The sequence below is a fragment of the Erpetoichthys calabaricus genome, chromosome 3, assembly GCF_900747795.2.
Source record: "Erpetoichthys calabaricus chromosome 3, fErpCal1.3, whole genome shotgun sequence".
NCBI lineage: Eukaryota > Metazoa > Chordata > Cladistia > Polypteriformes > Polypteridae > Erpetoichthys > Erpetoichthys calabaricus.
The window spans coordinates 124,104,543-124,131,924 of record NC_041396.2 but is presented as its reverse complement, the minus strand read 5'-3'; the positions used below and the strand labels follow the sequence as shown (position 1 = coordinate 124,131,924).

The 27,382-nt window shown below is 39.7% G+C and overlaps 1 protein-coding gene across 1 annotated transcript in view; it reads right to left on the bottom strand.

Annotated features, from left to right (window-relative positions):
• The window catches only part of LOC114649345 (kinesin-like protein KIF13B), a 664,407-nt gene that overhangs the window by 133,025 nt on the left and 504,000 nt on the right, over positions 1–27,382 (bottom strand). The window contains exons 29-33 of the mRNA XM_051924704.1: positions 15,994–16,049; positions 12,222–12,346; positions 10,743–10,919; positions 5,334–5,426; positions 3,305–3,457 (exon numbers count right to left, since the gene is read on the bottom strand). Of these exons, the coding sequence (XP_051780664.1) occupies positions 3,305–3,457; positions 5,334–5,426; positions 10,743–10,919; positions 12,222–12,346; positions 15,994–16,049 (604 nt within the window). The remainder of the gene's footprint in view (positions 1–3,304; positions 3,458–5,333; positions 5,427–10,742; positions 10,920–12,221; positions 12,347–15,993; positions 16,050–27,382) is intronic.

The window sequence follows — 27,382 nt, the reverse complement described above, 5'->3', positions numbered from 1 at the left end:
GAGTGGACAGAAAATATCAATTTTGTGCTAGTGTAACACTGAGTGCTTTTAAATGCATGTACAAAACTGGGATAAGGTAGAAAACTGCTTTTTTATAAATCTCCGTTTAAATGCACAAGTGTATTTACAGAGTTTTCCTTTATCAAAAGGCTCCTATGTTATAGAAATTAAAAATCATCATAAGCGCGGCCATTCCTTTCATTACTAGTTTAATAGGTTCGAGAGGATAAATATGAATACACGCGCAAGATGTGCCTAGTACCTCGAAAACAAAAGGCTACAATGCGGCAGAAAGCTCCAGCTTGCAGCGACCTTTTAAACGCTACGGAAATCGAACTGAATAAACAAATGAAATTCATACTTGAACGCGGTGACTTGAGCTCCGATGCAAAAGTAAAACTTTATACGACCGTCTTACAAAGTTACCTGACCTTTGTGAAAAAAGCGGATAAAGAAACAGGTACCACAGAAAAAGGTATATATACAAACTTTTTAAAAAATAGACAGCCAGGTCTCAGGTTACCTGTGTATTAAGATATACAGTAATCTCATACATACAGGTACATCTTATACTACTCATTTACCCCATTATTCAACAATACACTTGATACGTCTAAAAATCATCCGGACTTTGGGGCTACTAGGCTGTATTAAAATAATTACATTTCATTTAGAGGAATGAAAACACAGTTGCATTAAGCTCCTGGTCCCTGTTCATCCTTGGAGGCTGTCTCCAACCGGCTATCCAAATGAGAGTTTATAATGTAAAAATGTTTCATTACCTCAGACTTTTAAAAACAGGCGGATCCGTACAGAAAACAACCAGTTACAGCGGGATTCTAATTCGAAAGAGTATGCATTTCTCAAATGGGGCCCTTCTGCACATATTTCAGAATACTGAGCCACAGCTATGCCACAGCTAATTCACAGCCTGCCTGCATTTTTAAACCCTGCCTCTAGTTAAACAAGCACACCCTCACTATAGCCTCCTGGCTCTAAGAGCAAATCTTTTTTAGTAACTGTCTTTTGTCTGATTTTAGACAGACCCTGGAAAATAAGCCCTATGGATAATCTCTGTATATATATATATATGTGAACATTCTTGGGATCATCCATCAATCACCCAGGTCAGATTTTTTATACGTCTCAAACGTGATTTAAAAGGGAACTGCGGCATACGTCTGTGTGATTTTTACAAGGCTTATAACAAACTAGTTATCTCATGCATTACCTTGAAAAGTGAAGTACAATCCATGGACAGACGTTACGTTCTGGGCGCTCACGAACAGGTTGGGGTCGGAGGAAGGGATCTTACAGACAGCAAGTTGGTAGTTGAGAAATCAAAAATAGTTGGAGTGGAGATGGCTCTCTGAAACGGCTTATCAGAATGTCCTTCTTTTTTCACACTACGTGATAATCAGGAAACAGGGAGCCGATATGCAAATAGATCAAAATAAATTCACTAAGAAATGGTTCAGAAACCCGTCTGCTGTGCTACCCGTGACTTTGCTAGTAGCTGAGGGATTTGAGAGCAAAGCCGGACACCGAAAAGTCCTGTATTTTTTAAAAAGTCACCTTTGCAAGCCACAAGGTAAGGCAGTTTTTTCACACTGACCCCCGAATGATCTGACCTTACCTGGCCTGGCCCCGGAGCCTCAACAGACACCTGTGAGGTGTGATTTGCTCCCAAAGGCTTTGCCAAAGAGTGTTTTAAAACACATTTCTCTATCCCCAGAGGTCTGATCTGTTTAAGGCTTTGGATTTAAGATCCAAGGGACAAATGCCTGCATGGTTTCGAATCCCGCTTCTGATAAATATTTGTGCTCCGTTCACTCTGGGATTATCTGAGTACAATTCTAACTTTTAGAAAACTATTCGCAATGTGTTTCCTTAGGGGCAGCTGCTTATTTAAAATGGGAGGTAATGGATGGAACAGGGCTTTTTTAAGATTTACAAAAAAAATATCCGAGGTTAGATTTTTAGACGTCTCAAACGTGATTTAAAAGGTCCCTGCTGCCTATTATTTAACTGTGTGGGTGTGATTTTTTTAAAATCCCTTAACTTTAAAAGTTGCACACATAACTTGTTCTCCCGGACTGAGGAGCTGTGCGAGAGCGAGCTTAGTGCGCACTCCCGTTCCGGGGTTAGAGTGGGGGGAACTTAAAGACATCTGTTGATAAGCGTGCACGCGCAGAACACAGCAGGGAGGGGTTAGGGAGCTGTCAGTTTCCCAGCCTGTGACAGACACTGGCTGTATCTACCAGAGTTCTGGGCTCATAGTGTTTGCAGCTATGCCCAGCACCTGATAAGGATGCTTGCGCAGAATGCAGCAGGAGGGGGTTTACAGCTTTTGACATGTGCATGCTCGCAGGGGCGCAGAGACTGTCAGCTTTTTAGAGACCCAGGTACTCTGCTGTGTAGACAGAGAGAGCCGCTGCTCGTATTTCGAACTACACTCGCTTGTCTGCGTGTACGCTTGGAGCTTCGGCCCCTGGGGCATCACACAGAGACTGCCTGCTCCACTCTCATGCCTCAACTGTGGGGAGAGAGTGAAAGCCTGTGCCTGCTAACAGCAGGGACATCTTGTCAACGCAGAGACTGTCTGGGGTCTTTCTCTGCTTGACTTAGATAAAATAAAAAATGGTTTACAAGTGCTAAACCAAAGTTTAGATAGATATTTAAAGTAATAGATATTTTAAATACAGGAGTTCTTACCCAAAACAGTGGAGGCAGGAAAGGCAGACCGCTTCAGCTGGAACATAGTCTGGGCCTGTCCTCGGAAGAAGTGGGCAAGGAAGTGGAAGGGGCCAGTCATCAGGGCCTGCCTGACCGGGAGCCGAGGCAGAGGCAGGGCCTTCATACCTGGGACCACCAATAGATGTGAAGGCAGAGGCCTTCCCTGACATGCCTAAACTTGTCCTCGGGAGAGGGGGGTCGGGGTGAAGGAAAGGGCACACATCCATCAAATCTCCCTTGAAAGTTTCCTGGGGTAAACAGGGGTGGGGGCGGGTTCAAGGAAGGGGCACACATCCATCAAAACCCCCCTTGACAGGTCCTTGGGGCAAACAGGGGGTGGGGCGGGTTCAAGGAAGGGTCACACATCCATCAAAACCCCCCTTGACAGGTCACACATCCATCAAAAAGAGGCGTGGCTTAATGACAGCCAAAAGGGGCCTTGGCTTAAGGTCAAATAATTTTGACAGAAACACCATGCATATAATTACTCCCACCCTTTCAACTTTGACAGTTTTACATTCAATACATACATACAGGTATTAGAAATATAATTTCTTTGTAAACTGACCTGTCGTAGCCTGTCCAATGTCAAAATGTTTTCGACAGAAAGTACACTACGTAGGTACTTCTCTATAGCTGCCTCTGTGTCAGCAGAATTTGATTGTTCAGATTTAGTTGCCAGCTGAGCAAGCATCTCACCATCATCATAGGCTTTATTTTCCTAATGGAGGGGAAAAAAACTTAAGTACATTGTTTAACTCATCAAAATTGTTTGTCAGTGCACTAGAATATTATGAAGGCTCATACAGTTAGGTCCATAAATATTTGGACAGAGACAACTTTTTTCTAATTTTTGTTCTGTACATTACCACAATGAATTTTAAATGAAACAACTTGAATGCAGTTGAAGTGCAGACTTTCAGCTTTAATTCAGTGGGGTGAACAAAATGATTGCATAAAAATGTGAGGCAACTAAAGCATTTTTTTAACACAATCCCTTCATTTCAGGGGCCAAAAAGTAATTGGACAAATTAAATAACTGGAAATAAAATGTTCATTTCTAATACTTGGTTGAAAACCCTTTGCTGGCAATGATAGCCTGAAGTCTTGAACTCATGGACATCACCAGATGGTGGGTTTCCTCCTTTTTAATGCTCTGCCAGGCCTTTACTGCTGCGGCTTTCAGTTGCTGTTTGTTTGTGGGCCTTTCTGTCTGAAGTTTAGTCTTCAACAAGTGAAATGCATGCTCAATTGGGTTAAGATCAGGTGACTGACTTGGCCATTCAAGAATTTTCCACTTCTTTGCTTTAATAAACTCCTGGGTTGCTTTGGCTGAATGTTTTGGGTCACTGTCTATCTGTATCATGAAACGCCGCCCAATCAATTTGACTGCATTTAGCTGGATTTGAGCAGACAGTATGTCTCTGAATACCTCAGAATTCATTCGGCTGCTTCTGTCCTGTGTCACATCATCAATAAACACTAGTGTCCCAGTGCCACTGGCAGCCATGCACGCCCAAATCATCACACTGCCTCCACCGTGTTTTACAGATGATGTGGCATGCTTTGGATAATGAGCTGTTCCACGCCTTCTCCATACTTTTTTCTTGCATCATTCTGGTAGAGGTTGATCTTGGTTTCATCTGTCCAAAGAATGTTTTTCCAGAACTGTGCTGGCTTTTTTAGATGTTCTTTAGCAAAGTCCAATCTAGCCTTTCTATGCTTGAGGCTTATGAGTGGCTTGCACCTTGCAGTGCACCCTCTGTATTTACTTTCATGCAGTCTTCTCTTTATGGTAAACTTGGATATCGATACGCCTTCCCCCTGGAGAGTGTTGTTCACTTGGTTGGCTGTTGTGAAAGGGTTTCTCTTCACCATGGAAATGATTCTGCGATCATCCACCACTGTTGTCTTCCGTGGACATCCAGGTCTTTTTGCGTTGTTGAGTTCACCAGTGCTTGCTTTCTTTCCCAGGATGTACCAAACTGTAGATTTTGCCACTCATAATATTGTAGCAATTTCTTGGATGGGTTTTTTTCTGTTTTTGCAGCTTAAGGATGGCTTCTTTCACCTGCATGGAGAGCTCCTTTGACTGCATGTTGTCTGTTCACAGGAAAATCTTCCACATGCAAGCACCACACCTCAAATCAACTCCAGGCCTATTATCTGCTTAATTGATAATGACATAACGACGGACTTGCCTACACCTGCCCATGAAATAGCCTTTAAGTCAATTGTCCAATTACTTTTGAGCCCCTGAAATGAAGGGATTGTATTAAAAAAATGCTTTAGTTGCCTCACATTTTTATGCAATCGTTTTGTTCACCCCACTGAATTAAAGCTGAAAGTCTGCACTTCAACTGCATCTGAGTTGTTTCATTTAAAATTCATTGTGGTAATGTACAGAACCAAAATCAGAAAAAAGTTGTATCTGTCCAAATATTTATGGACCTAACTGTATTTGACTAAAACTAATGTTTTACTCTGTGAATACAGTATCTTTAGGTGTCACATAATTCCAGCTTATTTATATTAATAAACTTAAATGAAATAATACACAATGCAAATATTGCTGCTGTGAATACAATTCTGATTACCTCTGGAATGTTGGAAACAAGTTCAAAAGTCACACCACAGCCTGAGATGGTACTTCGTTGAGAAATCATTCGGAGGAAGCTTTGTGTAAAACTCTGAAATGGAACAATTAAAATGTAGAAACTTACAATTGCAAGTAAAAAAAAAACCAAATTAACACAGACATAATATATGGAGAATGTTAAATGTACACAATACAGTGAAAAAGACTTTTGCAGTAGGCACAGTGAAACTCCTTTTTTTCAAAGCTGCAGTAATTAAAGCTTTGTGCTCTCTTAACCAGTGGCCAATTGTAACATATTATTTTACTCTGGTGTTTAGGGGATACCTCAATCATTTCAGCTGAGAGATTTCAAGAGCTGGACCTTAGCCTGAAAGTCTTGTCAAGTTGAACAGATAAGAAATGTATTCTTAGAAAACTGAAAGCAAATGCAGGATTTAGTGTATTTTGCTTGGTTAGATTGGTCACCTTTTGATTCCTATAGTAAAAAACCTTCAGCTTAGTGATAGTGATTCTCTAGCATTTTATATGTATTTAAAAAAAACTATAAGAATAGTGTCACTTTCTCTAAAGGAGATAAATATACAAGAAAGCTAGGTGTTTTGTTTTGTTTCTGCAAGAAGTTGTCTATTAGCTTCAGTGGTTGAATTTGGCTGTAATTTTAATGTCCCGTGTTTACATCCCAGGCTTGCCATCTCAGGAAGGATTTGGTTTATGAAGGGGAACAACACCTTAAGGTGTTCTTCAGCAGATACTTACATGAAAAGTAGAATGTGTGAGAGTGTATTGTGGGGCTGGTGGGAAGAAAATACCAAAAAATGGAAGAAAGGTTAAAGATGCTAAAAAACTATTGAGTATTGCTTATTAAACTAGTAGGAGAGATAACACAAATTGGCAGATTGTGGGATAAAATAAAAAAAGCAGGCTTAATGAAATTGAACAGTTAATGGTGGAAGGTAATATTATTAATAAAGCCTAAGTTGTTCCCAAGTATGTAAATAGAATAAATAGTGTTGCTTTCAAAGGTAATCATAATAAGACAGCAAAAAGCATATTTTATTTTGAGACAATTAAAATGTTATAGAAGAGCAAGAAATGAGTGAAATATATAGTCAATTCAGAAAGCATTTATCTTCTCTGTCTGCACACTTTATTGTGTAGTAGATTTAACTTTAAACAAATACATTTTCTATTTTTGCCTAATAATCTACACTTAATAACCCATAACAACAAACTAAACACATTTTTTCAGAAAGGTTGGCATATTTATTAAAAAATAAAAAACTGAAATTATTCACTCATATAAATACTATGACCCTTAATTTAACTACTTTGTAGAAACCCCTTTGGCAGCAATTGCAGCTTCTAGTCTTCTTGGATAAGTGTCTACAAGCTTTGCAAACTTGGATTTAGGCAGCTTATCCCATTCTTTTTGACAGATCCTCTCAAGCTCCATTAAACTGGATGGGAAGCATCTGTAATTACCATCTTCAGGTCTCTCCACACATGCTCTATGGGGTTTAAATATGGGGTTTGGCTGGGCCACTCAAGCCCATCCAGCATTGTCTTGGCTGTATGGTTGAGGTCATTATCATGCTAAAAGTTGAACCTTCACCTCAGTCTGAGGTAATGTGCTCTTCAGGAGCAGTTTTTTTTTCAAGAACATCTCTGTATTTGGTTGCATTCATGCTTACCTCAATTCTTACCAGTTTCCTCTTCCTGCTGAAGATAAGCACCATGTGCTGTGACCAACCTGATTCACTGTCATCACATATATGCTTGGAGTTCTTCCCAAAGAATATAATTTTTGTCTTATCACACCAGAAAATATTTTTTCTTCATGCTCAGAGTCCTTTAAATGCTATTTGGCAAACTCCAAGCTGGCAGTTATATGCCTTTCTAATTAACAGTGGCTTGTCTTGCTACTCTAGCATAAAAGCCCAACTGATGCAGTGTTGCTGAGATGGTCATCCTTCCAACAGGTTCTTCCATCTCAGAAAATGACTTCTAAGGCTCTGTTTGAGAGACCACTGGGGTCCTGGTCACCCTCCATATATACCATAAACTCAGAAGTGGCTTTGAACTATCCAGTCAATCATAAATGACTGATTGATGGAGTGCTGCTCTACCATTTTCTGAAGCTCTGTTAGAGTGACTATTTGGTTCTTGGTCACCCATCTGACCAAGGCCCTTCTTGCCCAGTTACTCAGTTTGCCCTAACAGTTAACTCTAGGATGAGTACTGGTGATTTAATTCTTCCATTTCTCAATTATTGAGGTGACTGTGGTCCTGGGAACACACAAACTTTATACCCTTGCCCTGATCTATGCCTTACAATAGGTTTACTGTGAAATACAACAGAGAGGTCCTTGGAATTCATTGCCTGGTTTTCATCCTAAAAAGCAGTGTGAATTGTGGGACCTTACATACATAGGTGTGTGTCTTTCTAAACTATGTCCAATCAATAAAATTTACCACAGGTGGATCTAATCGAGTTATAGGCACATCTCATGGGTAATTAAAACAAAAAGGGTGCACCTGAGAACAATCTGGAGTGCCACAGCAATATAATTCCAGTTTCTGATTATCTAATAAATTTGCATTTTTTATTGAAAATGTTTTCACTTTGTCAATATGGTTTACTGATGGTAAATTAATGGGGAAAATGACAAATTTATTCATTTTAAATGAAATCTACAACACAATGCAGTATGCACAAAGTGAATGGACATGAATACCTTCAAGAATCCAGTGTATAGTGGGAAAGGATTCACAGTTTAAATAGGCTAATTGCTTTAAATATTTTGCAACAGCAAAAGTCTTAAAGAAAAATGGTAGACTGCACTACATTTTTTTATTGTTTGCAAAACATATTATTGTATTTGCTATATCATTCTTATTTGTCTAACTGGGCTTTGTTCCATTATAATGTTTTGATTCCAAATAAAAGGAAATTTAAAGAGACAGTAAACAAAATATAGAAATGTGGAGGGCATAGAAAGAATTAAAAATGATATAATACAGGAAAATTATTTTTTAGTTCAAATCTTTATTGAATACATCAGTTAAACAAAAACACTTAAACAACCATTTTATATCCATCCATCCATCCATTGTCTCCCGAGGTCGGGTCGCGGGGGCAGCAGCTTGAGCAGAGATGCCCAGACTTCCCTCTCCCCGGCCACTTCTTCTAGCCCTTCCGGGAGAATCCCAAGGCGTTCCCAGGCCAGTCGAGAGACATAGTCCCTCCAACGTGTCCTGGGTCTTCCCCGGGGCCTTCTCCCGGTTAGACGTGCCCGGAACACCTCACCAGGGAGGCATCCTGATCAGATGCCCGAGCCACCTCATCTGACTCCTCTCGATGCGGAGGAGCAGCGGCTCTACTCTGAGCCCCTCCCGGATGACTGAGCTTCTCACCCTATCTTTAAGGGAAAGCCCAGACACCCTGCGGAGGAAACTCATTTCAGCCGCTTGTATTTGCGATCTCGTTCTTTCGGTCACTACCCATAGCTCATGGCCACAGGTGAGGGTAGGAACATAGATCGACTGGTAAATTGAGAGCTTCGCCTTGCGGCTCAGCTCCTTTTTCACCACGGCAGACCGATGCAACGCCCGCATTACTGCGGATGCCGCACCGATCCGCCTGTCGATCTCACGCTCCATTCTTCCCTCACTCGTGAACAAGACCCCGAGATACGTGAACTCCTCCACTTGGGGCAGGATCTCGCTACCAACCCTGAGAGGGCACTCCACCCTTTTCCGGCTGAGGACCATGGTCTCGGATTTGGAGGTGCTGATTCTCATCCCAGCCGCTTCACACTCGGCTGTGAACCGATCAAGAGAGAGCTGAAGATCACGGCCTGATGAAGCAAACAGGACAACATCATCTGCAAAAAGCAGTGACCCAATCCTGAGCCCACCAAACCGGACCCCCTCAATGCCCTGGCTGCGCCTAGAAATTCTGTCCATAAAAGTTATGAACAGAATCGATAAGAAAAAACTCTCAACTCACCATCAAAACCCTACTGCATTCTCCACCCCCCAACTCAACTTTGGAAATAGCTTTGCCAGGTTCTAAGTTGAAGGCATATTTCAAAGAAAATCCAAGATAATCAATGAGATAAAAGCAGCACCAAAAAAACAAATGAAATAAAACATACAGTGCTCTCCATAACATTTTGGACAATGACATATTTTTTTTTTCTTTATTTACCCCACTGCTTCAAAGTTCAAAATTACAAATCAAACAATTTCGACATGATTAAAGTACACACTGTAGACTTTGATTTAAAGGTATTTGTATACATTTTGGTCACAACACACAGAAATTACAACACTGTTTATACAATGTTGGGGGCTGGGGGGCGGGGGGGTCATGCAATGCCACAATGGATGTAAATTTAATTTTATAATTCAAGATTTGCCAGAGATACCCCATTCTACCCCTGCCTGTATTCAGGGTAAAAGGTTGAACATAAGCTTTTCTGCTGTTCCACTAGAATTTAGATAACATTAACCTAGCAAAGGACCTGCACCCCATGAGTGGAGAAGCTGGAAGCATTGAGCCAATTAAATTAAGGCAGTGAATAATTTGTATATTTGGCAATCTTTCTCTAAATGATGACCAGGAGTTTTTGTGTCACACCACTGAAGATCTGCCTTTAGTTTGTAGTAGTCATATTTAATAGTAAAGGAGATGTGTCTATATCCAGCTATTTAATTGAAGTGACTAAAGGAACTGACAGGAAAGAAAGTACAATATTTATAATTGGGATTTTGATGCAAAGGTGCAGATTTCAACAAGTTTACCAGTTATCTGGAAAGATGTTTATAGTAACCAAATCATTTTAATATAAGTGCAGGGTAGTGATTGAAATCATGAGATTGCAAGGTCATTTAGCCAAAATTATGCTACCGAGCTCATACTTTGTGACAATATGAGGAACGCAGAAATACTTGTGGACCTTGAAGTAGAAAAGCTGAATTACCTGATTAACAGGAGCAAGTTGAGGTGGTTTGAGCATGCAGTTAAAATGCCTGCAAGGTGCTTATCTTATAATGTGTTCAAGGCATCGTACACCAAAAGAAGACCCAGAGCAGACACAAGTCACACATGAGGGATTAAATCAGTCAACTGGCCTGGGGCCATCTGGGATTAGAAGACATTGTTGAAGATAGAGTGGCTTGTTCGGGCTACCGCAGTGAGTTGCTACCGTGACCCACATCAGCATAAGTGAAGTAAAAATGCTGGAGATGATGAAGTATTTTTCCCCCTTTTCATTTGTTTTTTTAAGTTGGTGTTACTTTTTTCTCTACTGGTTGGTGACACTATTCACAAATAATATACTTTACACAGAAATATAAATCAAACATAGAACATAGTGTTTTCTGTCAGGAAAAATCTTCTTACCTGTTTGCCAGTGACATTCACACAGATTCGCTTTCGTAAAAGAAGTTTCTTATTTGCGGGATGGCTTAGTTGGACAACTGCTTTCACTATTAGATAGACATGCTGGTCTGTTGCAGTCCCACGACTTAGCTGTGGACAGCTGTGTACTGCTGAATCCCAAGAAGCTTCAGATTTAATCTAGAAAATCAACAAAAACAAGTAAAACAGTGCAAGTAAAATTCAAGGCTAATACTAAAAGTAACTGAGAACTGGCTGAAAAGTGGCTATCCAATGAAAATGCCATTAACGGAAATTTCAAAAGCAACCCATCATATGCAGGCTTGAAAAGAAGAACGTGCACATATAAATAAGATTTTATGACCAACACCCTTCTAACCCCACCTCATCAACCCCTCTCTCCACCTACCCTCCCCTTCCTTATTTACTATATAAAGCCTTGGATTCCTGTAATTCTAATCATCTTCCTCTAAAGATGATTCCTGGTAGAAGTCGAAAGCTTAGGAATAAAAAAATATTTTAAGATATGTGATTCATCTTCTCTTCTTGTGGAATTCTTTCTGTCTATCTGTTGGAGGTTCCAAATGGGTCTGCATGAGTGTGAGCGATCCCCTGCAATGTACATGGATACTAATTGCCCACTTCCTACCTTGCATCTAGTGCTGTTAAGACAGATTCACACCCACGTAACCCTAAGTAAAATTACTGCATAGTGTTTCACTGTTTTAATGCATGCTATTTTATGTTTTATTTTAAAAACATCCTATTTGTTAACTGGAGCAGTAATAAATAAAGCTATTGAGCTCTAATGCCTCTTTTATACTGTACAATATTTTTTTTAGTTGGATGAGTCAAGAGAATTTCTGTTTATACTGTATTTACTAGGTAGTTCAGTTATACCATAAGTACAGAATGAACTGAACTAGACGATTTATTATGTACTTCTGATATATCAGAATGCCTGTGGTTTATTTTCACTAGGAATACTCTTAAATGAAGTACTGTATATGTTTTCCTCTCTTCCTCATCAACTTGTCATATCTCAGTTATAGTGTTAACATATTTTATATTGTCATATATGTTTATGTTAATCATTGGGTGAACTTTTGTTATATACTTTTCATTAAGTTTTTTGTAATTAAAAGCTGGCAAATGTAAGTTAGCTTTGTGGGTACATCTATAAATATGGATTGTAGGGCAACGGCATATTTTGTTGCATTATTGATGTCAATAGAAAATACTAATAGTAAGTTTAAGTGGAGTAGACATTTATATTTAAGAAAGAAAATATGGTTACTGAATTTTTCTGATTTGGCATCATATCCAAGGCTAACTCATTGTATTCTACAAGCCAAACTTTTAAGAAAATAAGGTTTATGTATTTTTAAATATAGAAGATTGAAGTTTCACTTTCTTAACCTCATGTACATTAAACTGGATATGATGAAAAAATAGACATATGATAAAGAGCAATTTCCTCACTTCTCCATCATAATTTTTTACAATCTGCAGCTCAAAAAAATCCTCTTTAATTTCTCCAGCCAAAGTTGAATTCCAGGCAGCTGTATCATGTTCTTCCAAGTTTTCTTGTGATCTCAAGTCACCCTCTAACAAAGAAAAGGAAAAAAAAAGATGAGGATTTAGAATATGGTTGCATGAACTTGTACATACAAACAGGGGAAAAATGAGAGAGGGGCACCAATGTATTCAGAATACACATCAATAGACTAGTTAAAGTGTGTTTAACACTAGAATCCCTGGAGCCTACTAAAAAAACTTGTAATCCCGGCCCACCTTAAATTCCTTCGCACCTCTTCACCAGCATCTTTTATTTGGTAAATGTGTCGATTAGCAAAAGCAGTAAACAGCCTGTTTTCCCTTCCCCCCTTTTGATGCAGCTCAACACGGGCAAAAGTTCTCCCAGCTCAAGCCAAGGCTATTTATCTACGTGTAATGTGCCTGGAGTTGTATAGGGTAAATAATACAGTAGATCGTTATATCGAATACATGCATTTCATGTGTGTTCCGTGTGTACAAAGATCTGGATAAGTGTAGGATGAAAGGAAATAAATGTGAGGCAAGAAATGCTAAACAAATACCAACAGCAGAAACTTTTTCCATGTTATACTAATAATGATGTGAAATATCAAATAAACACATGCGCTTTTATACAAGAATATAACCAAAGTAAAAAAATTTAAAAAAAAAATCATTCAATTTACATGTTGCTGCCAATGAGTTACAAACCCAAGCTCAAATGTCAATCGACAGAAAGCTAATAGGTATTCCTGGATGGTGCAGAGGTATGAGCTCTATATCTATACTAATAAAAGGCAAAGCCCTCACTGACTCACTCACTCACTCACTGACTGACTGACTCACTCATCACTAATTGTCCAACTTCCCGTGTAGGTGGAAGGCTGAAATTTGGCAGGCTCATTCTTTACAGCTTACTTACAAAAGTTAGGCAGGTTTCATTTCGAAATTCCAAGCGTAACGGTCATAACTGCAATCTCTTTTTCGTCCACATACTGTAATAGACTGCAGCTCGATGGCCGTGGGAGGCGGAGTTGCGTATCGCGTCATCACGTGAACTGACTGTGAACGCAGTATGTAGAAAACAAGGAAGAGCCCCAAAGAGCGCTGAAGAAAACATTCATTACACAACTGAGAAGGCAGCGAAACAATAAGGAGTGAGCGAGTGACGCATACAAGCATATTCATAAGTGCAGCTACTGCGGAAACAAAGCACGGTGTAAACCGTAAGTTTAAATTAAGTTTATAGAAACGCTCCCACTGCCGTTTGCAATACCATATTCGCGACATACAAGTTTAATGAGAAGACACGAGGTATAAACAAGACTTTGGATTACTTTGTAACGGAGTTAGAATTGCTGTAGCGAGATACTTTTAAGTGCCGGGTCTTAGCTAACATTAAATAAAGCCGTGGACATCGCAACATCACACAAGAGAGTGGCTCACGTGAACTGACTGAACGCAGCACGAGTGATCACTTCGATGAATCAAACCTGTTCAAAAAACACATTACACAATTAATAGAAACATTCCCGCTGCCGTTTGCAATACCATATTCGCGACAAACAAGTTTAATGAGAAGACACGAGGTATAAACGAGACTTTGGATCACTTTGTAACTGAGTTAAAATTGCTGTAGCGAGAAACTTTTAAGTGCCGGGTCTTAGCTAACATTAAATAAAGCCGTGGACATCGCAACATCACACAAGATTGAACGCAGCACGAGTGATCACTTCGATGAATCAAACCTGTTCAAAAAACACATTACACAATTGATAATGTAGGAAAAGAATATGAAGCGACTGACGCATACAGACATTTTCATGAGTGCAGGTACTTCGGAAACAAAGCACCGTGTACACCTAAAGTTTAAATTAAGTTCATAGACCTACAAAAGGTTGCCATTGATTTGAGGCAAGATTGCTTTTCTCCTGTACAACTATACGTTGCATTCTCAACAGTAAGCTTGCACCGCTTGGTCATATTACAACCGGAGTGCTGAACTGACAACGTGGTATACAAAGAGAACTATAATAATCATAATAAACGAACAATAAAACAGCGGAGAACCCGTGGATTAAATAAAAAGGCTGCTTCCTTGGCGAAGCAAGGAAAAAGGATGACCTTATATGGCGTTCGTTTATAAAACAGCGGAGAACCTGTGTAAAGGCTGCTTCACAAAAAAACAGCAGAGCGCCTTATATGAGCAGGCAGTCAGCTAGAGAAGGGAATCAATAAATAACTATAATCGTAATAAACAAACAAAAAATAGCAGAGAATCCGCGGATTACATAAAGGAAATGGGTACCTGAACAGAAAAGTGAGTCTCAAATAGCTACACAATAACTATAACAATCGTAATAAACGAACAATAAAACAATACAGAACCGCTAAGCAAGGAGAAAGGACGGCATTATATGGCGTTCGTATATAAAACAGCGGAGAGGCTGTGTAAAGGCAGCTTCACAAAAAAACAGATCCTTAACAAATTGTTATTGGTATATTTTCCCTCAATTTAAAAAGGTTTTCTTTTCTTCTTAATAAAAATTTAAAAGCAGTACTTCACCTCAGCGAAGCACGTGGATTTGGCTATATATATATATATCTACATATATATATATATATGGAAGAGAAGGTCTGTGATATGGTTTGCATATTTGCAGTTGGAGATCCACAAAGGGAGAAAAAACTATATGCTTGTGTTAATCGATTAGGCCACAAAATATCCAGAACTATTGCAAAAGCACTTTCGGATATGTTCACACATATTGGTATCCCTCGCGAGATTCTCACTGATCAGGACACACCCTTTGTGTCTCGCATCATGAAGCAGCTATGTGCAAGTTTCAGAATTAAACAGTTAACACTCTACAGTTTATTATCTGCAGGTGAATGGCCTGACTGAATGATTTAATAAAACCCAAAAACAGATTATTTTGCTGTTCAGGAGGCCCTGCAAGAGTCAATTGGGATGAACCCTTTCAAACTGTTATTTTGCTGTTATTATTCAACGAAAGTGCTGTGAAAAATCTCTCTCTTGTTACGGTTCTGCTTTTGTCCAGAAACGACTCCATTGTTCTAATCTAAATGTTGTTCTAATGATATTGTTGCACTGTCATTTTGTTGACAGTTTTTGTTCATGATCATCACTGTTTTTAGTGTTTTTTTTTTTTTTTGGAGGTGCCTCCCATTGATACATTGTGACTGTTGGTAAGGTATTACATATTATACATGGTATTAAAAATATTAAGGAGTTCAAATTTGCCCATAAATAAACAAAATAAATTAATGTTGTATTTTAATAGGGGTGTGTGTGTGTTTTAAAGTATATGAGACTTTTGGCTTTTGCTTCGTGATTTTCTTGATAGTGCCTTGACAATTTTGTTAGAATTGATAATTTGGTAATGAACCATTGTCTGATGTCTGAAATTAAATCCTCCTTTATCTCTTGTTCCTGTTAAACATTGTGCTTGGGTTTGCCATTTCCACTGCAGGCATAACATTAAGGATCTGTCATTTTAATATACTTCAAGTACATTACGAAGGCCATCACTTTGATGAATAATGCACATAAGTAAGTGTGAGCAAAAATGTCTTCTCACATTTTCATGGACAAATTATAAAGTTCTTTTATCCAGCGATTATGTAATTCTCTTCAGTGCTGTAAATTTAGTTTTTATTACATTTGTGAAAAAACTTAGATTTTTCTTTTACTTACCACTGAGATCAAGAAATAAAACAGGAATATGAGTTTCCATTCCAGGAGCAGGAGTCCTAAAGTGTTTATATATAAAAAAAAAAAAGTCTTATAATTTATTCCTAACAGTATTCCTCTTCCAAATTTTTAAAGACAGTGAGCAATTTTAATAGACTGTTGTACTCACCCAGCAAAAATCAGGATATGATATGTAAAAATGTGCAGCAAAAAATGTCATACACCAGAAATATAACTGGCTTTCTTTCTTTTTGGTCAGAATTAAACTGCAATTTATACAACATATTTACAGTTATTGAACTCCGAAAATGGATACCATCCAAAGTTTGTCATAAACACACTTTCTCTATGTCATGGAAGTGCATTAGACAGATTTACCAGTACAAGCATACAAAAAAACACCTTTGATGGAAGCTAGTAGTGTTCCCTACAAGGAAAGTAGGTAGATGACCTTGATTTGCCTGAACTTCCATTAGAGAAGGTAATGATAAAGAAAACAACTCCTATTCTCTAGATAGTAGTTTCGTAAAATATGGGTCATGTGTTGTCTGAACATACTGTTGTCAAATATGGTTTTCTGAGTGTCTTGTGATTAATCATTGCGGACAGCTTAAGCAAATGCCACTGCTCTGCTACAGCTTCTGCAAGGTGGCCAGATGATGATCGATGGCGATTTTACAACTGATTCATTGATTCATACATAGTACGTATATGAATAAGAGCACAAGTAGTAAAATATACATGAAACTCTATTAAATATCCTGTAATTCACATGAAGACGTTACTAATCTGAAAAAAGAACAGCTTCAGACTTTATTTTATATATAGACAGAGATTTCTTTTTCACCCTAAAATTACAGATGATCCTGCAATATCAGGTTATGATCACAACAGATAATAATGCTGCACAAAAATCTGAAAGACAGAAAAAAAAAAAATCCTTAGCTAGGCATTATCAGGGAATCCTAAAGTTAAATGTACAGCAGAGGGCCCTGAAAATAAATGTTAATGTATGCTTTTGCGTTACATTTATACAAGAGAACACACATTTCATATTTGATGCATATTGAGTGTCATAAATGCCATTACACCGAACTAGGTCAAAACATACTAAATTGTGTTGAAGAAGGCACTCAGATCTTGGTACACAAGTAAAAATACTACACCCCATGTAGCCACAAAAATCTAGCCACAAGTGGGACAAACCACCCCAAATTGGTGCCAGCCCCAAACCCAGATAAATAGAGAGGTTTAGTGTCTGGAAGGGCATCCGGGTGTAGAACTTTAGCCAATACCTTAGTGAAGGAATCAATCCAGCCAGCTTCAGAAAATTCTAGAGCATATCCCATAGACAATGTGCAGGGACTTCACCTAAACCCTGTTGGCCAATGGTGGGCTTGGCTAAAGAAGTTAGTCAAGAAGAAGAAGATGACAAGGAGGGTCAAGAAAAGGGTAAAGTTAAAAGTAAGAGTCGGGACACTGAATGTTGAGACAACAACTGAGAACTGAAGATTTGATGGAAAGGAAGTAAGTGGGAGTGTTGTGTGCAAGAAACTGGAAGGAAGGGGATTAAAGAAAGATAATTAGAAGGAGGCTCTAAGTAGTTGAACAGTTGTGGAAATGAGCAAGGGAGAAACTTTGTAGGGTCAGTAGTATCGAAAGAACTAAAAGATAGCCTTGTCAGAGTGAACAGGAGGAGTGATAGGGTAATGAATGTCAAGCTTGGTCTTGTAGTTAATGTCATTTGTACATATACTCCTCAAATGGACTGTAAGGAAGTGGAGAAGGATGTTTTCTGGGCACAAATGGAGGAGGAGCTTCAAAAAATACGGGAGGGAGAAAAGGTGACTGTTGGGGTGATTTAAATTAGCATATAGGAAATAGTAGAGAGCTGATAAAGAGGGTACATGGAAGATGGGGTGTAGGGTAGACAAATGAAGAAGGGGACAGAATAGTAGATTTTGCCATGGCATTTGATTTGGTCATAAGTAGCACATTTTTTGAAAAGAAACTAAATCAGGTGGTGGCTTACAGTAGTGGAGGAAGGGAAATCCAAAAAGATGTACCAATGTGTAGATCTCCTCATTTGGAAGAGGTAAAGAATTATAAGTTCATAAATGGGGAAGTGTGACACTGCAACATAGAGTGATGGTGATGGACTAGGAGATCAGAATCAGCAGGCAAATAAAACCAGAGAAAGCAGCACCAAGGATAGAGTGGTGGAGATTAAAAGAAGAAGCACTTTAAGAACAGGTTTAGGGAAAAAAATTTAAATGAAATGCAGTTATTTGACAATGTGCAGGAATAGTGTCAGAAGAATAGCAAAGTTGTATTAAGAAGAGGTGTTAGGTAGGACGACAGGAAGGAGCTCATCTGGGGACAAGGACATGGTGGTGGGACAGAGAAGTGCAGGATGTGATAAATGCTAAGAAGGTACAAAGAAAAAATGGTACCAATCAGAGAAGGAGGAAGACAGAGAAATGAATAAGCAGACAGACAAGAAGGCAAAGAAGGCAAGAGAAAGGCACAAGCTTTGGTTGAGTTTTTTGAAAAATTAGAGACAAGATAGGGAGAGAGAATGATTTTTAGAAAAAGAAAGGCTAGGAACAAGGCTGGAAAGGATATATATATATTATATTATATATATTAGATAAAGCAGATTAAAGATAAGTAAGCTGTGGTTTTAAATGAGCATGATAGGATCAAGAAAAGATAGTACATGTGCTTTGAAAAGCTGTTGAATGAAGAAAATCCTATAGGGATCAGGCTGTTGTCACACAATGAAAATTTGGGAAAAGGTTAAAGAGAGAAGGCTTAGTGAAGAGACAACCATAGGTCAGGAGCAGTCTGGTTTTATTCCGTGAAAAGGAACAAACAATGCATTCTTTGCATTGAGACAGCTCATAGAGAAGTATCAGGAAAAAACAAAGAAAGGTTATGCATATGATGTTTAATGATTTGGTGAAGGCTTATGAAAGAGTACCATGTCAAGAGGTCTGGAGGTGTATGAGAGAGAAATGAGTACCAGAGAAGTATGTGATGATTGTTCAGGGAATGTATGAGGGAGTGAGGACTTGGATTAACACTAGAATCCCTGAAGCCTATGAAAAAACTTATAATGTTGGGCCACCATAAATTCCCTCACAAATCCTCATCGGTGTCTTTTGTTTTGCAAATGTGTCGCTCAACACTAGCAGCAAGCAACCTGCTATACCAGGGGTTGGCAACCCGCGGCTCTGGAGCCACATGCGGCTCTTCAGCCTCCTTGTAGTGGCTCCCTTTGGCCTTGACAAAAAAATAAAAACCATGAAAATGAATGATGGCAATTTCTTAATTTAACTTGTATTTATATATATATATATATATATATATATATACATATGTTTATTTACTACTACTACTACTGTTATACATTTTAACATCTAATTTACAGAGTTTAATTCTGCGTGGACAGAAGCATTTGCCTTCACCGCCAACGACGCTGGCTTACCGGTGTGCTTAATATGTGGCGATAAATTATCGAACAACAAAAAATGTAACGTTGAAAGACATTTTCAAAACAAGCTCTCAGCATTCACTGAAAATAAGCGAAAAGATAAGCGAAAGAGAGCAATTTCGGAACTGCAACGGAAAGCTGAACAGAGCAAACATACTTTCAAAAAGTGGATCACTTCTACACAGTCAACTACAGCCGCTAGTTTTGTGGCAGCTCAAGAGATCGTAAGGAGGGGTAAGCCGTTCACAGACGGAGAATACATGAAAGAATCGTTCATAAAAATATCAGAGCATCTATTCTCCGACTTTAAAAACAAACGGGAAATTGTTCAGAAAATGCAAGCTGCATTTAGAGAAAGATTCAGTGAGTTCAGAAAGAAAAAAAAACACTCTCTCCTTCCCTGTCACACCCCTGGACGTCGACCCATCCCTGCTGAACACATCCGCATTCACAGGAGTAAGTAAGCCCGATCTAGAAATTTAACTGGATGACATAGCAGATAAAGATTAATGGGTGTCCAAGTTCAAATGCCTGACAGCGGATCTTGAAGAAGTCACCCGTCAGAAGGCTACTCTCGCTAAAGAGCACAAATGGAGTGATATTTAAAACCTCCCCAAACCCGACAAATTTGTTTTCGACACATGGAGTGCCATTCCCGAAACGTATATGAACATGAAAAAATATGCATTTGGAGTCCTGTCCATCTTTGGCTCAACATACTTAAGTGAGCAAGTTTTCTCAAGCATGAACTTCATAAAGTCCAAATATCGCTCCCGCCTCACACATGAGAGCCTGCAGTCCTGTGTGAAGGTCAAAGTCACATTGTACAGCCCCGACATAGAGATGATCAGCAGCGAATTTCAGAAACAGAAGTCACTTTAAACAGGTGACAACAATAGCATTTAATAAGCTATTATTTTTCAGAAAAACAAAACACATTCATTTCGGACCCGGAGCTGATGTAGGTTTTTTTGTATGTTCAGGTGCTTCAGTTGATTCAGCACACTGAAATGGAATTTTATGTTTACTTTTTTAAAGCTGCTAAGCTACAGCTAAATGTTTTATTTATATTAAAGTGGGCTAGTTTTTATTTTAATTTTACACAGGTATAGGAAGGATCCAAATAGGCCTGCATAGTTCAGTTTAATTTATTTCAAAGTAGCCCTACACATGCACACTGCACTTCTGTTTGTTGTATTCCGTGGTTGTAACATGTAAAATCTTAAAAAAGATTAAAACTTTTAAAAGTTTATCAGCTGTGTTATGTTTTGCGGCTCCAGACTATTTTTCTTTGGAGGAAGAGGGGGCAAAATGGCTCTTTTCATAGTGAAGGTTGCAGACCCCTGTGCTATACCATGTCCAACCGACGCAGCTTTAGTCATACACAAAGTTCTCCCAGCTCAAGTCTGTTTATCTGGGTGTGAGGTGCTTTGAATTGTAGAAGGTAAATAATATATCGTTATTTGGAATACATACATTTCATGTGTGTTCTGTGTCTACAACAACCTGTGTAAGTGTAGGATGATAGGAACTGCTGAACACACAGCTAAAACAGAAACATTTCCATGTTATACTAATAATGACATGAAGTGTATACAGTGGAACCTCGGTTCACGAACGTCTCGGTACACGTACAAATCGGTTTACAACCAAAAAGTTCGCCAAAACTTTTGCCTCGGTTCACGACCACACACTCGGTATATGAACAAGCCAGTTTCCCTTTCGGATTGTACATGTTCAGTCTCTCCCTGTGCATTTCCTGTTCTGCGAGCAAGAGGGAGAGAGCAAGAGAGCGCGACACACACACAGGCAGCGCGAGAGAGAGAGCACACACACAGGCAGCGTGAGAGAGACAGACGCACACACACAGGCAGCCCGAGAGAGAGACGCGCACACACACACAGGCAGCGCCGCAAGAGAGAGAGAGAGATGCACACACACACACAGGCAGCGCGAGAGAGAGACAGATGGACACACACAGGCAGTGCTAGAGAGAGGGGGCTGGACGCATAAGGTAGGAAGGCAATTAAAGAATGCAATGGGCTTGATTTTGCTTTCACTTCTGTTTACAGCGATCGGTTCATAGTGTGCATTGTTGCAATGTTACTTTTCTTGGTGGTTTATTAAATTATGGATTTTTTCAAATGTTCATTTTTTCCCTGTGCTTAAAACTCATTAAAAAAAAAGTGTTTTTAAACAGCGGTTGGTAGCGCTATAGCGCGAACTATTGCAGTGTTAGTTTTCTCTGTTGTTCAAGGTTTTCTCAGTGTTATTCAATGTTTTTACATTTATTTTACTATTACGCTGTGCATTCTATGGTTTAATCTATACTAATAAAAGGCAAAGCCCTCACTGACTGACTCACTGACTGACTCACTCATCACTAATTCTCCAACTTCCCGTGTAGGTAGAAGGCTGAAATTTGGCAGGCTCATTCCTTACAGCTTACTTACAAAAATTAGGCAGGTTTCATTTCGAAATTCTACGCGTAATGGTCATAACTGGAACCTGTTTTTTGTCCATATACTCTAATGGAGGAGGCGGAGTCACGTATCGCGTCATCACGCCTCCTATGTAATCACGTGAACTAAAAACAAGGAAGAGATTTACAGCACGAGTCAAACGTGGGAACGAAGGTAAATGACGTTAATTTTTGAGTGTCTTTTAATACTGTGTAAGCATACATATGAACACGTGCAATTAAACGTGTGCATTTACGTGGTGATTTCTCAGGGTTAAAAGCTCGCCTTGTATCAAACGCGGGAACAAAGGTAAATAACGTTAATTGTTGAGTGTCTTTTAATACTGTGTAAGTATACATATTAACACATATGCAATTAAACGTGTGCATTTACGGGGTGATTTCTCAGGCTTAAAAGCTCGCCTTTTATTAAAGAGGTAAATGCAAACTGTTTTCATTCTGAAGGGCACAAACCACGTTAGATTTCATGCTCAAGAGTAAACTCAGCACGCAGCTTGGTCATATTACAACCGGTTCATTTTCTTCAGTTCAAAAAGGTTTACTTTTCTTCTTAATAAAATTTTTAAATCAGTACTTCGCCGCTGCGAAGCGCGGGTATTTTGATATATATCAAAATATATCGTGTCATCACGCCTCCCACGTAAGCACGTGAACTGACCCGCTGCCGTTTGCAATGCCATATTCGTGAGATACAAGTTTAATGAGAAGACACGAGGTATGGACATCGCAACATCACACAAGACAGCGGCTCACGTGAAGTGACTGAACGCAGCAGGAGTGATCACTTCGATGAATCAAACCTGTTCAAAAAACACATTACACAATTGATAAGGTACGAAAACAATATGAAACCGATTGTGGATTTGCGTACAGCCACTGAAACTTTGTGACGGCACAAGACTTCAGGTCACGTGTCTGCAAAAGAATCTCATCGAGGCAACTATTTTTACTGGCGGTGGCTCAGGGGAGAGAGTTTTTATTCCTCGCATCCCCGTTATACCCTCTGATCTCCCATTTCAATTCAAACGCCTCCAATTTCCACTAAGGCTCTGCTTCGCAATGACAATTAATAAGTCTCAGGGACAGACCCTACAAAAGGTTGGCATTGATTTGAGGCAAGACTGATTTTCACATAGCAAACTGTACGTTGCATGCTCAAGAGTAAGCTCAGCACACAGCTTGGTCATATTACAACCAGAGGGGCAAACTGACAACGTGATATACAAAGAGATCCTTAACAAATAATTATTGATTCATTTTCCCTCAATTTAAAAAGGTTTACTTTTCTTCTTAATAAAATTTTTAAAGCAGTACTTCGCCGCTGCAAAGCGCGAGTATTTTGATATATATCAAAATATATCGCATCATCACGCCTCCCACGTAAGCACGTGAACTGACCCGCTGCCGTTTGCAATGCCATATTCGTGAGATACAAGTTTAATGAGAAGACACGAGGTATAAACGACAGTTTGGACCACTTCGTAACAGAGTTAAAATTGCTGTATCGAGAAACTTTTAACTGCCGGGTCATTAAATTAACCCGTGGACATCGCAACATCACACAACACAGAGGCTCACGTGAAGTGACTGAACGCAGCAGGAGTGATCACTTCGATGAATCAAACCTGTTCAAAAAACACATTACACAATTGATAAGGTACGAAAACAATATGAAACCGATTGTGGATTTGCGTACAGCCACTGAAACTTTCTGACGGCACGAGACTTCAGGTCACGTGTCTGCAAAAGAGCGTCATTGAGGGAACTTCTTTTACAGGCGGTGGCTCAGGGGAGAGAGTTTTTATTCCTCGCATCCCCGTTATACCCTCTGATCTCCCATTTCAATTCAAACGCCTACAATTTCCACTAAGGCTCTGCTTCACAATGACAATTAATAAGTCTCAGGGACAGACCCTACAAAAGGTTGGCATTGATTTGAGGCAGGACTCCTTTTCACATGGCCAACTGTACGTTTCATGCTTAACAGTAAGCTACCACACAGCTTGGTCATATTACAAGCAGAGGGGCAAACTGACAACGTGCTATACAAAGAGATCCTTAACAAATAATTATTGATACATTTTTCCTCGGTTTAAAAAGGTTTACTTTTCTTCTTAATAAAAATTTTAAAGCAGTACTTCGCCGCTGCGAAGCGCGGGTATTTTGAGATATATATATATATATATATATATATATACAGTGGAACCTCGAGATACGATCACCTCTGTATACGAGAAATTCAAAATACGAGGAAAGTATGAGCGAAAAATTCAGATCTAAATACGAGCATTGGCTCGCGTAACGAGCCACGAGCCAGGCTGTGGGTATAGCTCGCGGCTTAGCAAGGGGGCGTGGTAGCAGTTGCGAGCCGCGATCTGCGGTGTCTGCGTTTCTCACTTAAGTGCACAGGTGGGAAACTGCCCACATCCATGATTGTTCCTGTGGCTGATGGGCTGCAGCTGCCATGTCCTCCCCGCATATATAGAGAAGCGCGAGCCGGTTAAGGGGGAGAAAAAGTAAAAGAAAAGAGAGGAGAGAGAGAGAGAGAGAGAGAGAGAGAGAGAGAGAGAGAGAGAGAGAGAGAGAGAGAGAGAGAGAGAGAGAGAGAGAGCGAGCGAGCGCAGGCAGGCAGGCAGGCAGGCAGGCGAGTGAGTGCAGGCTCGCGTGTAACTGAACAGTGAGCTGAACAGGCGAGCCAAACAGCTGAAGCAGGACGGTGTAGAGAAGGTCAGCTGCATTAAGAGTGTCTCTCCTGTTGCAGAGCCCGCAGGTGAGACGCTAACAGAGAAGAAGCACCGGGGATTGTCATCTGTTTTTTAAAGACGGCATCCTTTTGACGTTTTAACCTCGTGTTAAAGGATTGTTATTCTTGTGTATTTTAAACCTCCACTTCACAACTGTTTTAAGGATTATTTATTTAAAGATTTATTGAATGCTCTACTGCACTTTGGACACCTGTTTTGATTCTTTTAATAATCAGTTACAGTAATCCCTCCTCCATCGCGGGGGTTGCGTTCCAGAGCCACCCGCGAAATAGGAAAATCCGCGAAGTAGAAACCATATGTTTATATGGTTATTTTTAGAATGTCATGCTTGGGTCACAGATTTGCGCAGAAACACAGGAGGTTGTAGAGAGACAGGAACGTTATTCAAACACTGCAAACAAACATTTGTCTCTTTTGCAAAAGTTTAAACTGTGCTCCATGACAAGACAGAGATGACAGTTCTGTCTCACAATTAAAAGAATGCAAACATATCTTCCTTTTCAAAGGAGTGCAAAGCAAGCAGTCAAAAAAAAAATCAATAGGGCTTTTTGGCTTTTAAGTATGCGAAGCACCGCCGGTACAAAGCTGTTGAAGGCGGCAGCTCACACCCCCTCTGTCAGGAGCAGGAAGAGAGATAGAGAGAGACAGATAAAAAAAATCAATACGTGCCCTTTGAGCTTTTAAGTATGTGAAGCTCCGTGCAGCATGTCCTTCAGGAAGCAGCTGCACACAGCCCCCCTGCTCACACCCCCCCTACGTCAGCGCGAGAGAGAGAGAAAGTAAGCTGGATAGCTTCTCAGCCATCTGCCAATAGCGTCCCTTGTATGAAATCAACTGGGCAAACCAACTGAGGAAGCATGTACCAGAAATTAAAAGACCTATTGTCCGCAGAAACCCGCGAAGCAGCGAAAAATCCGCGATATATATTTAAATATGCTTACATATAAAATCCGCGATGGAGTGAAGCCGCGAAAGGCGAAGCGCGATATAGCGAGGGATCACTGTATATTATTTACCAGTGTTATTTATTAAAGGTAGACTACAGTATATATAATTTATCAGTGTTATTTGTTAGGAAAATTGATTTTTATGTTAATATATTTGGGGTGCAGAACGGATTAACTGGATTTCCATTATTTTCAATGGGGAAGTTTGTTCTAGCTACAAGAAATTCGCTATACAAGCTCAGTGCTGGAACGAATTAAACTCGTATCTAGAGGTTCCACTGTATATATATATATATATATATATATATATATATACAGTAATCCCTCGCTATATCGCGCTTTGCCTTTCGTGGCTTCACTCCATCGCGGATTTTATATGTAAGCATATTTAAATATATATCGCGGATTTTTTGCTGGTTTGCGGATTTCTGCGGACAATGGGTCTTTTAATTTCTGGTACATGCTTCCTCAGTTGGTTTGACCAGTTGATTTCATACAAGGGACGCTATTGGCAGATGGCTGAGAAGCTACCCAACTTACTTTTCTCTCTCTCTCTCTTGCGCTGACTTTCTCTGATCCTGACATAGGGGGATTGAGCAGGGGGGCTGTTCGCAAACCTAGACGATACGGACACTCGTCTAAAAATGCTGAAAGATTATCTTCAAGTTGCTACCTTCTGTGCAGCTGCTTCCTGAAAGCGATATGCTGCACGGTGCTTCGCATACTTAAAAGCACGAAGGGCACGTATTGATTTTTGATTGAAAAACAAACTCTGTCTCTCTCTATCTCTCTCTCTCTCTCTCTTTCTCTGCTCCTGACGGAGGGGGTGTGAGCTGCCGCCTTCAACAGCTTTGTGCCGCAGTGCTTCGCATACTTAAAAGCCAAACAGCCCTATTGATTTGTTTGCTTTTCTCTATCTCTCTGACATGCTCTGCTCCTGATGCGCACTCCTTTGAAGAGGAAGATATGTTTGCATTCTTTTAATTGTGAGACGGAACTGTCATCTCTGTCTTGTCATGGAGCACAGTTTAAACTTTTGCAAAAGAGACAAATGTTTGTTTGCAGTGTTTGAATAACGTTCCTGTCTCTCTACAACCTCCTGTGTTTCTGCGCAAATCTGTGACCCAAGCATGACAATATAAAAATAACCATATAAACATATGGTTTCTACTTCGCGGATGGCTCTGGAACGCAACCCCCACGATGGAGGAGGGATTATTGTATATATATATATATATATATATATATATATATATATATATATATATATATATATGTAGATATGTGTATATATGTACGCCTGATGAGCCCAAAATGAGGGCGAAACACGTGTTGCGTACTCTTTGCATTTATTTGACAGTAAAACTATTTCAACCATTCTATGATCTGCTCCTCACAAACTGAGGGCACCGTGGCGGATGTTAGCAGACTGCTGGCCAACCACAAGCGTTACCTGATAGGTAACCACCCATACAATCAGATTGTGACACAGACTTTGAATGCCGTGAATGTAATTACCCCGATCTACATGCTGTCAAATAAACGAACCACACGCCGTGGTGCAACGTTAGGGGCATCGCCTCTGGCGCTGATGTCCGAGGTTCGATTCCTGAGAGAGAGTGCAGTGGAGTGTGTATGCCTGATGAGCCCAGAATGAGGGAGAAACACGTGTCACGTACTCTTTGCATTTATTTGACAGTAA